The following is a 20,001-nucleotide window of genomic DNA, read 5'->3' as shown; positions in this document are numbered from 1 at the left end:
GGTTGCCAATTTTGGTTGGACATATTCCTGGAGGTTTTCTCTCATGACATAGTCTTCACTTAAAGATCAATCTTTACTCCCTGGAGACTCCAGGACAATCCTGGAGGCTTGGCAACCCTACAATCTGGCCTGGCAATCTGTACAGGTAGGCCTCCTCAGGGAGGCTGGGCCTAATTAGTATTGATAATGACCAGAGTGCCAGCCCTGTCACAATGCCCTTCCCCGCCAATCAGGCAGCACCCCACATGACCATGCACCAGTCAGTCACATGCGACATTGTCCTTCAGAAGGTTTCAGGTCCCCCGGAGAGCTGTAGGTAATGTTACCTCTGTCTTTGCACTAGCCTCCCTGCCCCCTTTCAGCGGCTATGCTCCCCTGGTGGGAGCAATTCCTTTGCCCTGGAGTCCAGCCTTTCTGTTCACATGGCCCTCTACAGTGCAGTCTCTAAGCACCTCTCAGTCCTAACACAGTCAGTGTTATCCCCATTTTACAGGTGGGGAGCTTAGGCACAGGGTAGACCAAGCGAGTTGCTCAAAGACACACAGGGACTCTGGGGGTGAGTCAGGAATCGAACACAGGTCTCTTGAGTTCCAATCTAGTGCTGCTACCAACTAGACCATCCTTCCTAGCCGGGGGGATCTCTGGTATGTGCTGCCTTGGAACCGCTCAGCAAGGGAAAGGGAGGTTTCTGGCTTGCCCCTCTGCCTGGCTGAGGAGCACTGAGTCTGCCTGGCATTTCAAAGAGACTGTCTGAAGGAAGCTCCTTATCTGCAAGGCCGGGAGATGTGCTCCCCACACAGGGCCAGATGAGGTCACTGTACCTAATACCTGAGCAGGACGCTCATGCTGCATGCTCCCCAGCAGCAGATCTAGGCAGAGCTTCGAGAAATGTCTGAGGAGGTTAACCCCCAATGGCCTGATTTTCAAGGGTCTTATCGACGTCTGTGGGAGCTGCACACGCTCCGCACCTCTGAAAACGAGGCCATAAGCCATTTATTAATTATTCCTCTTTCACTCTCTGTAGAAGTAGAAGCTTCATTCCTTGAGCTTCTGTTGGCTGCGTTTATCTGGTACGTGTCTATTATGGACACGGCCATGTATACGGGAGGGGGGAGGGGGGGCATATTCAGAGCTAATGGTAGCAGCTGGGTTTGTGGAGTTGCTCCACTTATACGAGGGGTTACTATGGCCCTAGATGACGTCCTTCCCCTGGTACATTGAGCCAGGTACTATTCAAAACGCCCTCTTCACAAGCCGGATGTCACAGGTCCAGTTGAATACGCGTGTTGTGCAAACTGAACACGGGCAACTTCTCGTTTGTCTCCCAGCTATTACGGGGAGCAGCTGGGGAGAGAACAGGCCGGTAACATCGGCACAGAGCCGCTGAACTCAATGGAGCTACTCAGATTTACACCAGGTAAGGCACCGGCTCAACACCTGGGGGATCATTGGAGATGTACAGAAGTAGTGCCCATGGGCCAGAGCCTCTGCTGATGTACGTTGCATAGTGCCATTGATGTCTCTCAAGCTTATGCCAGTTTACACCAGCAGAGGATCTGGCCCTGAACTGTTAACGTCTGTGTTGCCGCAGAGACCTATGGAGTGGTGGGCCGGGGGGAAATGAGAGGTAGTCAGGCTGCCGCTCAGTAGGGCTTTGGAGAAAACCCTGTACAGGGAAGTGGCCCATTTGCTAAATCATCTGGCTGGAAATTCCTCCCTCTGTGGCTGGCAAACTCCTTGGCTTTCACCAGAAATCTGTTTCCAGAAGGACACTAGATCTCTGGTCTGCGAGCCGGAGAGCTGAGAGACCGTCTGTCCTGGGCAGGAACAGAGGCAGTTGCACTTTTCCACTGGCAGTAAAAACCATTCCCGAAATGAGCATCTGAACGCCGCCGCGGCCTATCCCCCAGCCCCCTTGGAGCTCAATATCCCAGCCTGCCCTCTCCAGCTCCCAGGGGCCTACCCTCTGATTACGGCATCTTTGAGAGAGCAATTCATCCTCCCAGCCCAAACCTGAGCGATTGGCCTTTGTGCAGGACACTAAATGCACCTTGAGGGACAGAATAAAGCATCTGTGAAAGCAGCAGGGCCGCCACATCCTCCCTGCATGGGCGGGGCTCTGGCCCACGTGTTGGACTCCAGTGGCCCCCTTGTATCCCTTCCGCAGGGAGTCAAGGCATCTGCACAAACATGGCCTCCTCCTCTGTCCACCCCAAACCAAACTTCCCTTCCACATGGATCGGTTAGAGTCCACTGTGGAATTGCACTCCAGCGGGCCAACAGGGTGTAGCACCTTCCCTGTGTGGCTCATCCCTTCCCTCCTGCACCACCTTGATGGGGCTTCAGTGACACGGAGGGTCAAAACCCAGTCACACGAATGTTTATGGGGAAGCAACACCAGCAAAAAAAGCACGATCGACTCTGAATTGAATTATGATTCAGATTTCACAACCACTCTGGCCAGTAATTTGCTCACTGCTTGCCCATTACTGGTTGGCAATTTGCATGCACAATTGCCTACTTTGCACAAGCAATGATGGCAGCTGTTGACAAAAGTTCAGAGCACCGCGTGCCCTTAAACGTAGAAAATCTGCCAGCGATTTCCAGAGGTGGCCTATAAGCAGAACTGAGAGTATCAGTGAAGAGAAGTTCCTTTTTCTGTGGGTGAGATATGGGAAGATGGCCCATTACTTAAAATATTTGCTCTTGTAACAACATCCACTGGCATTTCCCAGAGCTGCACTTAATGGGAGGCCATGAAGGTGGTAAATATATACAAAGAGTCTGATATGGATAAGCTGATTTGATGACCTGTTTACTTGGTTTGAAAACATAGTTTCCCTTCTTGTGCGACATACTTGACCACTCAAGCTGGGATCTAACAAAAGATTTTATCTCGAAGGTATTAACCGTTCAGGCGACTAGGACAAAAGCATCGTTATGAGCTGATGGCAATTTAAGCCTGTAGCTGATGTTAAATCTCAATTTCTCACTGGGTAGGGACTTGTCAGTGTCTGTTGCAAGCATCAGTTCTATCAGTAACACGATGGAGGCTGTAGAAACTGTGCTGATAATCTTCAGGAAACACTTTTCAGGCTGAAACTTTAAGGACATAAACCTCCCTCAGCTCTTTCCCAGAGACTGTTCCCAGTGCAGGCGCCAAAAGCCATTGTTCTGTGATTCAGAGCTGGCTTTCAGCACCACGTGGTGTTCTGCTGGGCTCATCATGGGCAGGTTATCAGGGGACTTAGTGTCTTGTTTGTGAGTGATTTCATTTGTTTCTCTGACATGAATTGTGCATGACAGATAACCAAGACACGAAAAGCAGGCAGTGAGTGATCAGTGACATTGGCCTGAGAGGAAGCTGTGCCCTGGTGGGCTGAACCTGCTTTGGGCACTCAGGGAATGTCTACACTGCAATTTGACACCCGTGGCTGGCCCATGCCTGCTGACTCAGGCTCGTGGGGCTTGGACTAAGGAGTTCTTTAATTGCAGTGTAGCTGTTCTGGGACCCTCCAACCAAGCCCAAATGTCTACAGCACACTTAAACAGCCCCTTAGCTCGAGTTAGCTGGCACAGGTCAGCTGCAGGATTTTAATTGCAGGGTAGACACATGCTTAGAGCTCATTCATCTAATCCTGGCGTTGACATTATCTCTGAGCCATTGAGATCCAATTTTGCAGAATTGAATGTGCAATTGCATCTCTAATTTGCATGTGCAATTCAGCGGTGGTCATTAGAGTGGGATGTTCGGTGGAAGATGGTATTGTACGTTTAAAACGATGGAATAGCATCCAGTGAACGGACTGGGCACTGATCATCTGAGATGCTTATAAATCTAAACAAATAAATAATGGCCACAGTTGCATCCCAGACTCTGGGATATGCACACACATATGTACATAGAGATGGCTAGTGGGCAATTTTGTGTGGTGCAGTCACAAAAGTGGGTTCTAAAGCTGGGCACCAAAATCTACATTTTGGCACCTAAATCAGTGGCCTGGTTTTCAGTAGGGTCTGATTGTCGCAGGTCAACAGGAGCATTTGTGAGGACCAGGCCACGTATCTATGTACGCAGACATGGGTGCAGGTGCCTTACTCCCCGCAGTCTCAGCTGAAAGTTCTGGCCTCCAGTGAGATCTCAGCTGAGCTAGGTGAGTCCCGTGCTGCAAAGATCACGCTGTGTTTGAATTCGGAATGGCTGTTGGATCCAACCCCGTCTGTCGCCCTTTTGTGTGCTAGTAACATGAGCAAGAGTTTGCAGAATCAGGCTTGTGGGAGCCGGAAACCCATCGTATTAGCAAATGACCGGTGTGCGCTTGGAGACGTGTGCCTTAGCCCTTGGAATGCTGAGTGCCCGCACTGGCTGATTAACCTGGGCTGTATCTGATACCTGTTGCTTAATAGCTTTTCCAGATTTCCAAACAGTTATTTATATTGGAATCCATCAAAACCACAAACATCTTTTTGACACTCAAGCCATTATCCCACCGTTTACCATTTAGGCTGCTTTCTTCCTTGCCACAGCAGAGCCCTGCTATATAAGACCTTCCTGTCCTAGATGTTCAAACGCGGAGCACAGCGAGAACAAGGCTGCTATGGACAGCTACCGAACCGCTGGCTGATCACGAGCTAAGCAAAGCAAGAATAACAACGCCTTTAAAACTCAGGATAAAGTCAGGTAAAGAGAGGAATGAGGCCGCTATAGGGCGCTCTTAGTCTTTGGAGAGCACAGCTGTAATGATGTCACTGCAGTGGGGAGCTGGAGCCGGTTCGCACCAGTTCGCATGACCCGGCGGTTACATTTTGAAGCCGTTTTAGAACCGGTTGTTAACTCGCTTCCCTGCAAGGGGTACTGAGGCTTTGATGGGCTCCGGCCGGGAAGTGATGTAATTCCTCCTCCGGCCGCTGGGGGCGCTGCGGGAGCCATGTGGGCTGCTGCCTGGCCCTGGGCACGAGCCCTGGAGCTGCGGCTGCTCCCATGGCCCTGGGGCTCCCCGGTGGGTCCCCAGCTGCTCTGCTGGGCCTGGGCTGCTCCGAGCCGCTCTGCCCGTGAGCGCCCCCCACCCTGCCCGCAGCCAGCCCCGCACCCCCTGCCCTGCCCGCAGCCAGCCCCTGCCTGCAGCCAGCCCCCACCCTGCCCGCAGCCAGCCCTGCACCCCCTGCCCGCAGCCAGCCCCTGCCTGCAGCCAGCCCCCACCCTGCCCGCAGCCAGCCCTGCACCCCCTGCCCTGCCTGCAGCCACCCCCACACCCCCTGCCTCCAGCCACCCCCTGCCCTGCCCGCAGCCAGCCCCCACCCTGCCCGCAGCCACCCCCGCACCCCCTGCCCTGCCCGCAGCCACCCCCACACCCCCTGCCTCCAGCCACCCCCTGCCCTGCCCGCAGCCAGCCCCGCACCCCCTGCCTCCAGCCACCCCCTGTCCTGCCCGCAGCCAGCCCCGCACCCCCTGCCTGCAGCCAGCCCCTGCACCCCCTGCCCTGCCTGCAGCCAGCCCCTGCCTCCAGCCAGCCCCCCAGTCCCTGCCACACCCCCTGTCTGCAGCCAGCCCCGCACTCCCTGCCTCCAGCTAGCCCTGCCCCACGCCCCTGTCTGCAGCTGGCCCCACGTCCCCGGTGCCCTGCAGTTCCCAGGGCAGTAACCCTGCACACCTGCTTCAATGAGGGGGTCATGCAGCAGTTGGGACCCACACATGTGCACACCTGAGGGTGACCAGACAGCAAGTGTGAAAAATCAGGACAGGGGTGGGCGGTAATAGGAGCCAATATAAGAAAAAGACCCCAAAACCAGGACTGTCCCTATAAAATTGGGACATCAGGTCACCCTAGCACACCCCCAGGGCGTGACGGGGCCCCACACATGGGAAACGGAGCTCATTTCTAGCTCAGGCCCATCTTTTTAACAAAGAACTTTAGGCAGGGTTAACACACACCCGTATTTTCCCGGACAGGTCAGGCTTTTTGGTTCTTAAATCACCGTCCGGGAGGAATTTTTACATTTTTAAAATTTTTTAAAGTTTAAAAATTCCTCCCGGGAAAATACGGACGTATGGTAACCCTGTGGGTACAAAAAATACATACTGGGGCACATCCCTTACATCAGAACTTTTTATAGGGAACCGATTGTTAAGATTTTGTCAGCTCATCACTGTTTCACTGTACTCATGGTCCCTACAATACCGCTGTGAAGAACTTTTGCTATTTATATTTAAATTTCTTTTGTAATCCTGGTGCAAGTATGCCATATTTTGGTAAAAAACATCAGACAATTATGGTTAATGCAATCTTCCCATTGACTTTAGTGGGATTTAGATCAGGCCCCATGGGGAGCAGAATTCAGCCCCTTACTCCTTTCCCTCTCTTTTCTAGCTCATGTGTATGATCTATTACTCCACTTTCCTGTCCTGAATTTCCCTGGGACTCTTGTTCTCTTCATGGTGCAGCTTTGTTTCTTCCCCTTTTACTATGTGGCATATTGCTAACCAGACATGTTCTCACCAGGGCGCAGACGGCAAGATGCTAAAGGGCTGGGGCATTGCCATCTTCTGTGGTCTGCTGACACCTGCTTTAAACCAGCCTGCACCAGCTCTCAGCCAGCCTGCGTCAGACGCTGTCCTCAGGGTTGGTAACGGCGTGATAGGTGATGGTAAGTCAACGGAACGTCACCTTTGGGGTACAGATGGAAATAGGAATAAATTGCAGTCGTCGGAGGTGCTGAAGCTATTGTGCAAACAAAAAGCAGTAAGGCCTGTTAGAGCAGGAAAATGTCTGGCAAGGGAAAAACCACCAGGCTTGTTTGGCAGCCAATACCTATGAAAATTAGACATGAGTGAAGTAGGCAGATATGTCCAAAAGCCTGGTTACATGTATCCTGGCTCACGTGCTCCTATGGGGAGGATAGTACCCAGCTGACCCACCCCAGCCATGGAGAGCAATACGCAGACGGGCTTGCTGACATCGGCGCAGTCAAGGGCTGCCCATGCGAGACCCGGCTGCCTCAGCCACTCGCTGCGCCCCAAGAGTTATCCAGTGGCAGCAATAGCTACCTGCTAAGCCTTTTCCTGTACCTGCTTTGAAGCTGGCCCCTACCAGGTGCAGGCCACGGGGATGCACAGAGTGAGGCCACGCAGTTGGGACGCGTGCCAGGTGCATGATTATTGTTACTGTGCAAGAAATTATATTCTGCTTATCCAGGCCGTAGGCCAATTCACCTTCTCTGTCTTTCTCAGAGAGGTCTTTCTGCTGCTGCCCATCCCCGTAGTGCCGACATGGTCCAGACTTCCCTTCGCTGACATGATGATGACAGCAATGAGGAATTCTAATGTGTTGTCAAAGCAATGGTTATAACCATGCTTACGGAGAATATTCAGAAGTCAGAACTAAAATTCATTAGTTGGCTTCATCCAGGGTTTGAGCTCAGGGGGATATAGGTGGCCTGACATCTCCCTTGATAAAATAAAGCAGCCAGAGGGTACAAAAGAAGCCAGATTCCCATTTGTCGAATACTTACCTTGTGCAATGTTTCCAGCTGTCACAGGCTCGCTGATACAAGGCAACGCCCTCCAAGGCGCAGTCAGAGACGTGCCACTCGGCAGTGGAGGTCCAGATGCAGGTGGAGGCCTGCTAGGAGGTCTCCTTGGTGGTGGTGGCGGTGGCGGCCCACTTGGGGGCTTGCTTGGTGGAGGTGGCGGTGGAGGAGGGCTACTTAGCGGGGTTACTGGTGGTTTGCTTGGTGGAGGGGGTGGTGGTGGTGGGCTGCTTGGCGGGATTACAGGTGGCTTGCTTGGCGGAGGGGGTGGTGGAGGTCTCCTTGGAGGTGGTGGCAATGCTTATGGCGGAGGCCTACCTGTAGCTGGCGGTTACGTTCCTGGAGGGAGTCTCCCCAATGGTGCTGCTGGAGGATTGCTAGGAAAAGGAGGTCTGCTGGGTGATGAAGGTCTACTTGGTATCCTCGGGGAAGGAGGTTTGCTCAGCACCGTCCAGGGGCTCACAGGGTAAGGAACGCACTGAAAAGATCTCTGCACGGACCTGGCAATGAGCCCGCTGCACTGTCACAGGCAGTCACGTAATACAGCTCAGGAGCAGTAGGTAAACTCTCGGAGGTTCAGAGTTGAAACCTCTCTGGCTTAGAAATTGGGCTAGAAATCCCAAAAGATTTCCACTGCTTCTGGAAGGGTCAAAAATACAGCAGTAACATCACCTGTCCAATATTGTATATTGAAGAGCATCTCAGTACTTCTGTGACCCCTACCAGCCGAAGGCAGGAAGCAAATAGGCATGCACAAATGCAAGAGCTACATTGAACTACTGGGTATAATTTTTCTATCCAATTATCACCTGGTTTGCAAGGTTTCCATGGTCATTTGAGAGACGTGTACATTGGGAGCCAGTTTTTGAGAGAATTTGGTTCCTTAAGGCTCTGTCTCCATTGTCACTTACATTCCTTCAGTGGAGGCATTTTTAAATTTTTAAATTATTCTGATTACATGATTTTGCTATGCACCGAGGCCATCATTTAAAACCTTGTTTAACCACTTGAGGTCCTTGTTTTAGAGAAAGTGCTAACGTAACCTAGAGCAATGTATCTTTAAACAGTTTGGAAACAGTTATGCCTTAGATCAAATGATCTTTAAAGGATGTCAGAAGACACCATTTGTATGCTACATTTCTAAGTAGTTTCTTGAGACTCAGCCCCCCCCAGTCAGTTCACTTGCTCACGATCACTCTTTGCATCCCGCAGGTTGAGAATTGTGGAACTAACACTCCCCAAAGTATCTGTGAGGCTCCTACCAGGGATTGGAGTCCGCCTGGACTTATATACTAGAGTAGCAATCAATGGTAAGAGGTGAGTAGGATACTCTTTTGGAAGTGTCTCATTCACTCTGGACAGCTGGTAAAATCATCACCCACGCTGGGCATTCTCTAGCCCCGACTCGGGGGTGGGGGAATCATTCCTGATGGAAGCGTCAGCTTTGAGGGCAGTCAAACACAAGTCACTGAATGACACAAGGGGCGCAGACTCTAACTCCTGTGAAGTGAAGTAGAAGCAGAGGGACGTGGGATGGGCGTTGATGCAGCAGGCAGGAGGAACCCTCAGACTCAGCCAGAGTTTGGCCTCAGAGTATGGGAGCAGCATACTCTGCCATGGCAACTTCATCACAATGTTAAGGACTGTGGGGGTGCACTCCCCGCTACCCTGGCCAGCTATCCTGGGGAGGAGGTGGGCCCATGGTGCTACCCTCACTCCCCATTTTAGTTAGCGAGCCCCTGTCTTTCCCATCGTATCCAAGCATTAACAGGTTTCAGCGTCCGTCCCTGTGCGAGGGTGAAAGGATGGAGGCTTCTGTGCAGCTGGACACAACCAAACCCTGTCTCAGGAGGCAGCCACTGGTGGGGGACAGAGTCCATCCTTCTCCACTTGGAGGAGACCCTTTGTCCTGACACTGCTCTCGTCGCCCTGTACAGCCTCCTAGGTTTGCTTGACATTGCCGTGGAAGTGAACATCACCTCAAAAGCCAGACTGACCATGGACGGCACAGGCTACCCCAAGCTGGTGGTTGAGAGCTGCAATACCCTTCTCAATGGTATTAAAATCAGACTCCTTAGAGGGTAGGTGTGAAAAGGATTTTAAACTGACCATAGTGCTGATGCTATTATGAACATGCACTGATGACCTTCAGGGCCATATCTTCTGAACTGCAAATGCAGCTGCATGTATTAAAATGTGTTTACATTTTTGTGCCTAATTTGCATGTGTGATAGTGGCCATTGTGGTAATCAAAACCAATATTATTTGGGGGTTACTCAATATGCATTTACAGTACAGTGGTCGTTACTGAAAAGTCGGCACTTACCAGAGTTACCGCAGGGTGGTGTGTGTGATGCTCCAGTTATTCCATAAGGAAATACGTCTATATTTCCTATTCTGTTCTTGGATTCTTTTACCAGTGTGTGTGTTCTGAGATTCACAACATTTCACATACACAGCACAGTCCCCTCCTGGGACAAGGTGATTTCTTTTAAAGACGTGAATACTTTAAAAAGGTTAAACCATAGCCCATACAGCTCAGTGGCAAACCTCTCATTCGCTTCCATGGGATGAGAATTTGGTTCATCACAGCATTCAAAATCAAAACTTCCACGAAGCACTTAACTGCTTTATGCTGCTGTCTTATTGGCAGGGCTGTTACTTCCAGAGGTCCACACCGGTACTCAGTGGGTACTATTAATCCATAGTTCTGTTGTTCAACAAGATATTTTTATTCCTCAGCAACATTTTTCATCCTCTCATTTTATTTTTCTCAGCCTGCTCCCAATTGTGGATAATTTATTGGCACGGGTCCTTAACAGATTGCTTCCCGAATTGGTAAGTCCAAAAAGAGAGTATGTGAGTGCTTCACATAACTACAGCCATGCTCCAAAATGCCTTTTGAATGCTTTAAACAAGCAAATATTTTAATCTTTCTCAAAAAATTATCCTCTGTTAGACAATCTGTGAGAAAAGCAAAGAGTATCCCTTTCCCAAACAGCTCGATTTGCTCCTTGATTCTCCTTCTGATTCCCTAATATTCACAAGGAAGGGAGAAGGGACTAAATCCCCAGTAGAAAGGGGTTCAGATCCAGACCCAGATTCAGATTTCATATGCCCTAGAGGTTAGATCCAGGGTTTTGGTTCAGCCCGTTATAAAGGCAGAAGCCATTATTAAAGTTTCAATCCTGATCTAGGCTTATATTCAAAAACCACCCTTCCTTTAAAGTTCAGGGTCTTTGGGGCCAGAGTTTTGGTTTGGGTCCAGCTCCAATTCTACACTAATGATGTATCAGAGAATCTACAAGGTCTGTTGAAAATATCCCTTCTTTGGAAAACTCTGAGCTTAGAGTGAGCCTGAAACACCAAGGGGCAAAGTTTCTGAGGAAGCAATGAGTGAGCCTGTGAAAACACGCACCGCAGCCCCAGTCCTGCCCAAGTCAGTGACAGTTGTTCCATTGACTTCAGTGAAGCAGGATTAAGCCCACCATGCCTGGTGCCTACGAAGTCCCAGAAGTCTGTTAAGGGGATGTCTAGCTGCCTGTCTGCGCTTGCAGTGCTGGTTTGGGATGTCTGGCGATGCAGGATGGGCCACGCTCACATCCGGCGGGTGGATCAATTGTGCCTCCCTTTGAAATTCTGGGCCAGAATACCTGAGTCAGTTTTACTCGAGCTGTTCATAACTCTTAATAATCTTCCTGGCTAGTTTAATGTCTGGGGGTGTGAATCCCTGTCCCCTTCTTCTGAGAACTCCAGGGCTTGGGATTCGAGGTTCCAGCTTTGGCCCATCTGTAATTAACATGAACGGTGGCTTTCCTTGTACGGGGAAGCAAGCTCTAGGGGCCAGATCCTCAGCTGATGCAAATCAGGCGAGCTCATTCACGCAGATTTACACCAGCTAAGGGTCTGGCCGCAGGCACTGCACTAAAGGGTTTTGATTCGTCCGTGATGCGTTCCTATGCTGTTAGTTGCGTTTGCCAGTCCGACTTTGAGCGTGAGCCCGGTTCCTGGGAATGCCTCACCGAAGTGTTGACTCTTACAGCTGTGCCCAGTGGTCGATGTTGTCCTCGGCCTCGTCAATGATGAGCTGGGCCTTGTAAACTGTAAGTTTCTGGTGGTATCATTGCTTCTCTTTCCCCAAGCGCTGAGTCCATTCCCCGTGTTTCCCTCGGGGCAATTCAGACAATACACAGACCCGAGGAGAAAATGAATCCTCAGGGCAAAAGGTGCTCATTAAATCCATACCCTGCTCTGCACCTTGACATGAGACCTTCAAGGACCTCCGTTGCTCTGATCCTGCACGCTATATATAGGGGGCAGACCCATAGCTGAATGCCACCTCACATGGTGAAGTGCCTCCTGGATACACCCCCTTTCTGCTCCCCAAATCCCTCCCTTTCCCTAGCCTTTCTCCACGAGCCAGAGAACCTCTGCGCTCACCAAAGTGGGGGCAGGACTTACTCTAAGATAATATCAGGAATTGTATCTGGATGTCCTCTTTCCAGAAGGTCCCAGTTTTTGTTCACTTTTGAGATGTGGATTTCTCTGGGTCTGGCTCCAGACTCTTCCAGTGCTGGGTGTGTGTTCAGGGCTGTTCTGGCTGGAGTCCTTCTCCACTTCCAGCAATGGAAAACACTGGTTGCCAGGAGCCCAGCCTCCATCCACAGTACTGCCTGGTACCAAGAACTATTCGGGGACTCTCCGCACAGTGTTTGAGTTGGCTGCTCAGAACACCTGGGAGTTCAGGGATGTTTGTGGGAGATAGTGGTGCAAGGAGGTAGGAGGCGCATCCAAACCCAAATGATGATCACTTGCTTTCTTTCTATTTCAATGCAGCCCTGGTGCCCCTGGGTGTACTGGGAAGCATCCAGTACACTGTATCAAGCCTTCCGCTAGTAACTGGCCAGTTTCTGGAAGTAGATTTAAATGTAAGTCCTGTTCTTGTCATTTGCACCCGAGGGCTGTGATGTTTCAGGTTGTTGCAGTGACTGATCCTCCTGCAGTTTGGGGGGCATTTCCTAGGGGACCCCACCAGCCCCTGAGCAGTGAATTCACTGGAAGCTGTTCACTGTGTGAAAGGCTCCCGTTGACAACGGTTTTAGGTGGTGCTCTCTGTGCTCTGATCCTCTTCCTATTGAAGCCATTGGAGAAAATTCCCATTGACTTTCATGGCTCAGGATTCCCATTGACTTTCATGGCCCTATATCACACCAGCTGTTAACACTCTCCTGTTTTTAATTAATAAAATTCTGGAGAGAGGACAGAACAGCTGCCTAATATATTCTGCTCCAGAGTTCGTTAAATGTGAAATTATTTCATGTCAGTTCCTAACCAAATGAACCTAAAGTTAGCATCAAACAAAAATACCATGTGCAACATTTCTGAAGGTTTGTAACTCTTTCTCCTGGGCTTTCAGACTGTAGTTGGCCGCATAGCAGGAGGCCTCATTGACTACCCACTGGGCAAACCAGAAGCTGTCCCCATGCCACCAATGCCACCGATGGCAGACACCGCCACCTCCCAGCTTGGACTCTCTGTAAACTTCCTTGGCTCTGTAATATCTCTCCTGCAGAAGCAAGGGGCTCTGAACATAGACATCTCTGATGGAATGGTGAGTATCAAACCAGCCGCGTAGGGAGCCCACTAACCTTTTTTAGCTGTTGAGTTAAGAAGAGATGATAGCCTAATGTGGGAGGACAGTGGGTATATAAAATCAGACCCAAGTTGTAAGCTTTTAGCAGCAAATTATCGATCGCCAGGAACGCTGCTTACTCAGGCAGAGACATGGGAAATGCAGGGAGTCTGGTTAATGCTCCAGACGTGGTGTTAATGCAGCAAGGCCAGGGGTAAACACTGGTCGCGGGGTGGATACGGTTCACTGCATTATTTCTTTTTTATTTGTCACAGTTTCCTGAGCTCCCTCCACTAACAACATCGACCCTTGGAGCCCTGGTTCCCGCGGTGAGTGAGCTCTATTGTTATATTTTACAACAAATACTCCGGTGATGGGGGCCATAAATGCACTTGGGGGGGATGGGGGGAGGGGATAGAGGGATCCACTTCCTTTTCCAGGCTTATTAAGGGCCTGATCCAAAGGCCACTGGAGTTAATGGCAGGAATCCCATTGACTTCAGTGGCCTTTAAATCAGACTCTAAAGTGTAAACACAGTGGGCTAGAGCTGGACTCATGAGATGGCCTCTTTGCACTGTTCTGGTGGGTTGTTAAGACAGGTGTTAAGACAGGTGGATTCAATGGAACTGCCCCATCTGTCTTAACACGATAGTCACAGGCCCTGATCTGCAGGTCAGGAGATGATGCCCTAAGTTCAGCCATGGACTTCAATGGTTGATGCATTCACTATGCCTGATTCATCTCAGCATTACTCTGGGTTGAATCCATTTAAATCAATGGAGTTACACCTGGAGTAAAGCAATAACGAATCTGGCCACCTTATTCACAGTTAACTGTATATATTGAAATTAATCTAGCTGCATTGCATGGAATTCCTGCAGACTCTGATTTCATAATACAGCCTGGCCTACGTGTTACAATCCTACTCACTGTAACTCCACACCTATGCTCTTGAATTTCCACAGGTTTACCAGAAGTTCCCCGAGCCACAGCCTCTGGTGCTGAAAGTTACAGTCCCTGAAACTCCCAGGGTGACCTTGAAAAAAAATCAAGGCTTGATACAACTCACTGCTACCACGGAAGTGTTGGTTTCCCAGCCCAATGGTACCCAACAGTCCCTCTGTGTTCTAAATATTGTACGTATTGAAAACTCGCCACAGCACAAATACTGAAACTCCCTCTGCAGTCACACGAGTTCTGTCAATGGACTGTTGCTTCAGGGTCAAATCCGCTGCTCTCATTCCTCTGCAATGGGATGCACAAATTGAGGGCACGCACATCTTTGCTCTACGCTTGAGATGAGTGGCTGCTTTCAACCACCCTGCATGAAGGCAGGAAAAAGCCAGCTTCTGAGACTGACTGGCTTTTGTTTTCTAATTGCAGGATGCTGCTTTGTTGGCCCAGTTTTCTGTTGAAAACAACAAACTGAAGATCAATGTCAGCCTTGACAAGTACGAAGTCTTTTTATCATGTCTTAGCCTTAGTTCATTGTTCAGGAATGACACTGGGTGGGAGGGGGAGGAAAGAGGATCCTGTGTGTTAATTCACACAGCACCTTCTTAGAGCTGTGCACGTTTGGAAGTTGCTGGTAAAATTAAATTCACTTGACTCTTTTCCTTTCTCTGCAGGACTCATCTCTCCTTGGCTTCCTCCTCCGTTGGCAGATTTGATGTAAGCGCATAGGTTGCTTCAGCCCTGGGTGCAATCCACTGAAGGAAGCCAAGTGCCAACCAAGATTGGCTCTGGCAATACAAGGATTGATTAGAATGTCAGATCTGTGTCAGTTTTATACCCTCTATCCTATTGCCTCTGGAGATGGAGTTATTTCATGGGATGATCCAAGGGCAATCTTCACGCAAATACTGTAAATTACCATTTGTAAGACATGGCTAAGATAAATGTGTGATTAACATTGGGATATATTGGGACAGTGGTGAGTGGGGCAGTAATTACCTTTATTCAATTCATTCACTGCTATTTCTGAAGACTTTTGGTCACTAAAAGTGCTTACATTAATTCCACAATTAAAGTGTTCTGTATTCACAGTGTTTGCTCTGTAGGCTTAAGGTCTTCACCTCGTTTTCCATCTCTCTTTCATTCTTTAGAGAAGAGGGGTGTTTTGAGCTCCATAAGTTGTGCTAAAAACATCTCATTAGCTTCCCCAGCCCTGGGGGAGACACATCACGCTCTAATGGAGAGGACAGAAGGAAAATTCAGGAGCAATCACAGGATTTTCATTTCTTAACTTAACGGAAGATAAAGTTTGTTTGGCTTCCAGAGAAGGTTAATTGCAAAGAATCACTTAGCGCTACCTGCCAATTGATCTAAGGAATGGCATTAATTTCGGACTAAACAATGGCTCCAGAAGCCATGGACAGGTGCAGCATTCTGATTCTGAATCTGCAGCACAAATAAGGGACTGAGCTACAGGACGTTGACTCTGGAGTAGGCATTGGGCCAGACTCTGTTGTAGTTAAATCTAGAAGAGACACATTGACGCCATGTAACTGAAATCTGAATCCTGCTCCATCGTTTAATGACTAACCATCTCCATTAAATCACTTCTGTCCCTGATGCAGGTCTCACTTTGGGAGTTGCTGGTTGGCAAGATTTTTGACGTTGCCTTCCTGCCAGCAGTGAACAGTAAGGATGGCTTTATTTTTCATTCAGATGCTCATTTGCACCAGACTGTACACAATATAATGGTTTTTATATTTTCAATCTATGTTAGCTGCACACAGTAGAACCTCCTGGAGCTAATTTGTGCTAAAGATGGTGAGACCCATGGCAGATGACTGAATTTTGTCAGTGAAGGAATAAACACAATAATAAAACATTGCAGAATTGACTTTGTGCATCTATTTGGATGACTGCTATTTTGTAGTGTGCTAGAAAAAGAAGTGTAGTATATTTTGCAAAAGCAATGAAGTCTTGGTGACATGACTCACAACAGAACTCTGCTTGCAGTCATCTGAATGAATGGAGAGTTAATTAAAAAAAAACATAGTAAGGGTAATTGCAACTGAGTGAGCTGAGAACAGATAGGGAAATTAAACAATGACTCCAATTTCTGTTAGCCTGGAAAGCTAAGTCTGATTTCTGTTCTTCTCTGCAGGTGTGTTAGGAGGAGGCATTCCTCTCCCCAGACTGATGAACATCGACTTTAGTAATGCTGATATTGATGTCATTGAAGTAAGTGTTTTGACAAGGCAGTATTTTCCTGCCCCATCTCATTAGTCCTGCTTTCCCCTAGATTCTCAGAATAGTTCACTACAAGAAAGATTGTGTTTGTTATTTGAAAAGAAAAAGTTTCAATATGGCCCAACTTTGGAGCAGGGACAATGCAATTTTTCAAAAGTAACATCTCTCTTAACTGGCTGGATTCTCTGCTCAACATGAGCAGGACACCGAGTTTTTACAGGGACCCACATAACTGGCCTTAATGGGATCCACGGTGTCAGGTCTTCCCAGTCAGTCTTGCTGCAACGCCCTGAAAGTTCATTACAGTGGATTCCACTGACAGGAATATCAGGCAAAGGCATAGACTCCGATATTAAAAAAACCAACAAATGTTGTTTGCTTGTTTGTATAAGGAATTGAGCTAAACACTTTTGATTATTTGTTTGTTAGGATCTTCTTGTGTTATCAGCATGAGTCAGTGAAGCCAGATTGAGAGTCCCCTATGTTTTCTCTCTCCCACCTGAAAAACAAACTGGCTCTGGCTTGGCTGCAGAGGCCTGAACAATGTTTCTCTTCATACCTGGAATATTGAAACAAGACCTTGGCCCTTTCCAAAAACCAAGTACCGCCAGTTGCTACTTTGATTAAAGCCTAGACTTAGTGGAATCAACCATGTATCTGGTTCGCTTCAGATAATTAACATGTGGAATATTCTTTACTGTGGTTTGATAGTTTTAGGGGAGTTTGGAAAATGCTTATATATTTTGTAATTGTTGTGTGACTGTTTTAATAAAAGATTCCGATTTCTCTGCAAGCAGAGCAGTGCTTTTCGAGTCTCTAGAGCTGCTAAAGTATTCTTCTCTTTTATAACCTCTGTACCATGAAGGATTTGATTACGTATACTCTGAGGGCAATTAGCAAAGTGATCAAAATGCTACATAACAGCGTTTTAGAATGTGTTCTGAGAACTCCAGTGTTTCGCCAAACACTGGGCATGTCTATCAAATAACCGGAACAAGGCAAAACAGTGGAATGATCTGCCGAGTGCTGCGGTTCATTGCACCTGCCCTTTTCAAGAGCCTTGTTCAAAGCTTTGGGCCCCAAGGCATTTTAACTGATCCAAAATCTACAGTAGGAGAAATTACCCCTGCAAAGGGCCTGTATTAGTGTTATCATTAGTTTGGTAACTTACTTTGGAACAAGAGAGAACACAAGACCAATGCCCCCTCCTAGTCAGACACGGAACGACAGAAACTCACCAAAATCATTATTGTTCACTTAATGTAAAATCCACTCTTCAAAACTTTGTGAGGTACCCAAAGTTCTGCCAGGTTTCGGGCATGTGCTTGCCACAGAGAGGCAAGGTTGCAGCTGACTTGTTTCTGGAAGGACTTGCCAAGCCAGTGATTTGATGCTTGTTACTGCATGCATTACTTCACTTATTTATGCAATAAATCTTCCTTCAGGTAGGCTGCCTAATTCCAGCTACTGATCTTTTGCTAATTCCCCTAATGTTTTAAAATCACTAATTTGGCACTAATAGTGAGGAAGGAGGTTCTGGGAAGTTGTGGTTTTTGTGTTCCAGGAGCAGAAAAGAGGGCAGAAAGCAGGGAGAGTCAGAGGGGAGGAGTTCAAAGAAAACCTTGGCAGATTTCAAATGACTTTAAAATCCTCTCGCGATGGCTGGAGATGTGCCCACGAGTCCCCACAGAGATGGGCCCATTGGCCCTGTCTACCAGTAAATTGGAGAGGGATCCCTGAAGGGAGTTCCTGACCTAGGTGATGCACCCCTCCCCCACTGCAGGTTTTCACATCTTTCTCGTCCTCCAGATGTCGATGAAGCTGCAACGGCACCAGGTTGGATCTCCATGGTGCCCTGCTTCGTGCCCTGCCAGCTTTCCCTTCTGCTCCCCATCATCCCACCTGGCCAGCTGACTCGGAGCTGAGTGCGTGGGAGCCCTGGCTCCTAAGCTCCTGGGCTTCGGCAGCTCCCGTGGCAGGGTGCGACAGGGCAGCGCTCCCAGGGTTTCCTGACTCGTGGCTCTCTGGTGGGAGGATGGGCAGCTGGGAGTGCTGGCTCCCAGCCCTTGGTATAACGAAGCCAGGCTGGAACTGTGTCTGAAAACATTTCCAAGGAAGGTTACAAGCCCCCTGGCACACGGGGCGCAGCCGGAGCTGTTTCTCTGGGAGGAGCAGAGAGTGGCGTGTTTTTCAAAGCTGTAACCTCCCTGAATGTCAGAGTGCAGGGCGTCTGGTAGCTACACTCTAGGCCTGATATGCAAGCCTAGAGCAGCCAGCTCCTTTGCATGACTGTGTCTGTACAGGACCCCGCAAAAAGGGGGGATGCGTTTAGTCCATCACCTTTATGTGACAAAAGCAGGTAGCATTCAATATTGCTAGAGATTCCCCTGTAGGATTCAGCCTTTTTACTTGCTAAATGCTAGTACCAAAAACCAGCTGCTGGTGCGTGTCAGGGGTGGGATTCTAGAGCACTTCCTCCCAAGCCTCAGCCAAAGGAAGTCAAAGCTAAATGTGCAGCGATTAATGACTATAAACTCTAAGGGGAAAGTGCTACGTTTGCTTATTCAGTGTAAATCCCGATAAAGTCTGGGCAGGTCAGCGGGACTCAGAATGGACTAAGGAGCCTTTGACTTTGACAAAGCCAAAGAATTTGACCCAGATCCGTTGTTAGCTGAAGCTGGTGTCGGTGTGCAAGGAGCTGGTGGGTCTCAGTGCAGTGTCTGGTGGACAGATCTCATTAGCCCAAAGCAGCACGGGCTAGCATGCTCTGTTTGCTCTGCCGCTGAGCACTGGAGAGCCTGTGGGTCGAAGGGTTCAGCTTCTCGCACTGTCCATCCATGCAGCACCTGGCCCAGCGGGCCACGTAATTAATGAACAAACAATGCTAATAATGGCAAGCTATGAAAAAATCTTCAGTCCCTCAGGAACATTAGGGTGTCTGAGCAGTTCCAGGTGTGCGGGTCATTTCCAGCCTGACTCTAGTTAGTTGTCATGGCCTCCCTGAGTGTTGATTTCCGCTAATGGCACAGCATCCATTCCATGCATGTGTAAAACAATAGTGACACCTGCTAGCCATCCAGCAGCATTGCGAGTGGAGCTAAAAGCTATTTGATTCCCAATAGCTGCTGCGTAGTTGGGTCTATTCGTGCAAAGAAGCTTATGTATTGACAACTGCACTGTGCTTTATTTAAACAGCTGGGATTCTTCATAGGTCAGCAAGAAACGCCACACGAGGAGTGGGCGTGTTAGAGACCTGCTCAAAGTAAATGCAAAAACAGGGGGGGGTGCAGGCTCAGATGTTTTGGTCGTGCAACACAGGTGCTGGAACTAGGGGTGCTGGGGGGCTGCTGCACCCCCGGCTTGATGTGGTTCCATCACATACACGGTTTACAGTTTGGTTCAATGGCTCTCAGCCCCCCCACCCCTGCCCCCATACACACTGTTCCAGCAGCCCTGCGTGGCAACAGTGTGGATAAGTGAGTCTAGAAGATCTAGGCTGAAGGAGGAAGACAGAGATGCCCACCCAAGAAGATGTGGTGGGATGTCATAAAAGAAGACCTGTTAGCCTGTGGTTGATAGAGGATATGACATTGAAAAGAGCCCCATGGAGGGATAGGATTCATTGAGCGGGATGCTATTTG

The 20,001-nt window shown here is 49.0% G+C and overlaps 1 protein-coding gene across 1 annotated transcript; it reads left to right on the top strand.

Annotated features, from left to right (window-relative positions):
* Positions 1-6,585: 6,585 nt before the first annotated feature.
* On the top strand, positions 6,586-17,089 carry LOC140896909 (BPI fold-containing family B member 4). The gene is made up of 14 exons (XM_073309006.2): positions 6,586-6,645; positions 8,740-8,844; positions 9,465-9,608; positions 10,305-10,365; positions 11,570-11,630; positions 12,364-12,455; positions 12,944-13,138; positions 13,435-13,488; positions 14,125-14,295; positions 14,543-14,610; positions 14,788-14,830; positions 15,739-15,802; positions 16,275-16,351; positions 16,790-17,089. The coding sequence occupies exons 3-14, from the start codon at positions 9,526-9,528 to the stop codon at positions 16,811-16,813; spliced, it is 993 nt and encodes a 330-aa protein (XP_073165107.2). The 5' UTR covers positions 6,586-6,645; positions 8,740-8,844; positions 9,465-9,525; the 3' UTR covers positions 16,814-17,089.
* Positions 17,090-20,001: the final 2,912 nt, after the last annotated feature.

The sequence above is a fragment of the Lepidochelys kempii genome, chromosome 13, assembly GCF_965140285.1.
Source record: "Lepidochelys kempii isolate rLepKem1 chromosome 13, rLepKem1.hap1, whole genome shotgun sequence".
Lineage (NCBI taxonomy): Eukaryota > Metazoa > Chordata > Testudines > Cheloniidae > Lepidochelys > Lepidochelys kempii.
Note: the sequence above shows the minus strand (reverse complement) of the source record. Positions and strands in the feature narration are given on the sequence as shown.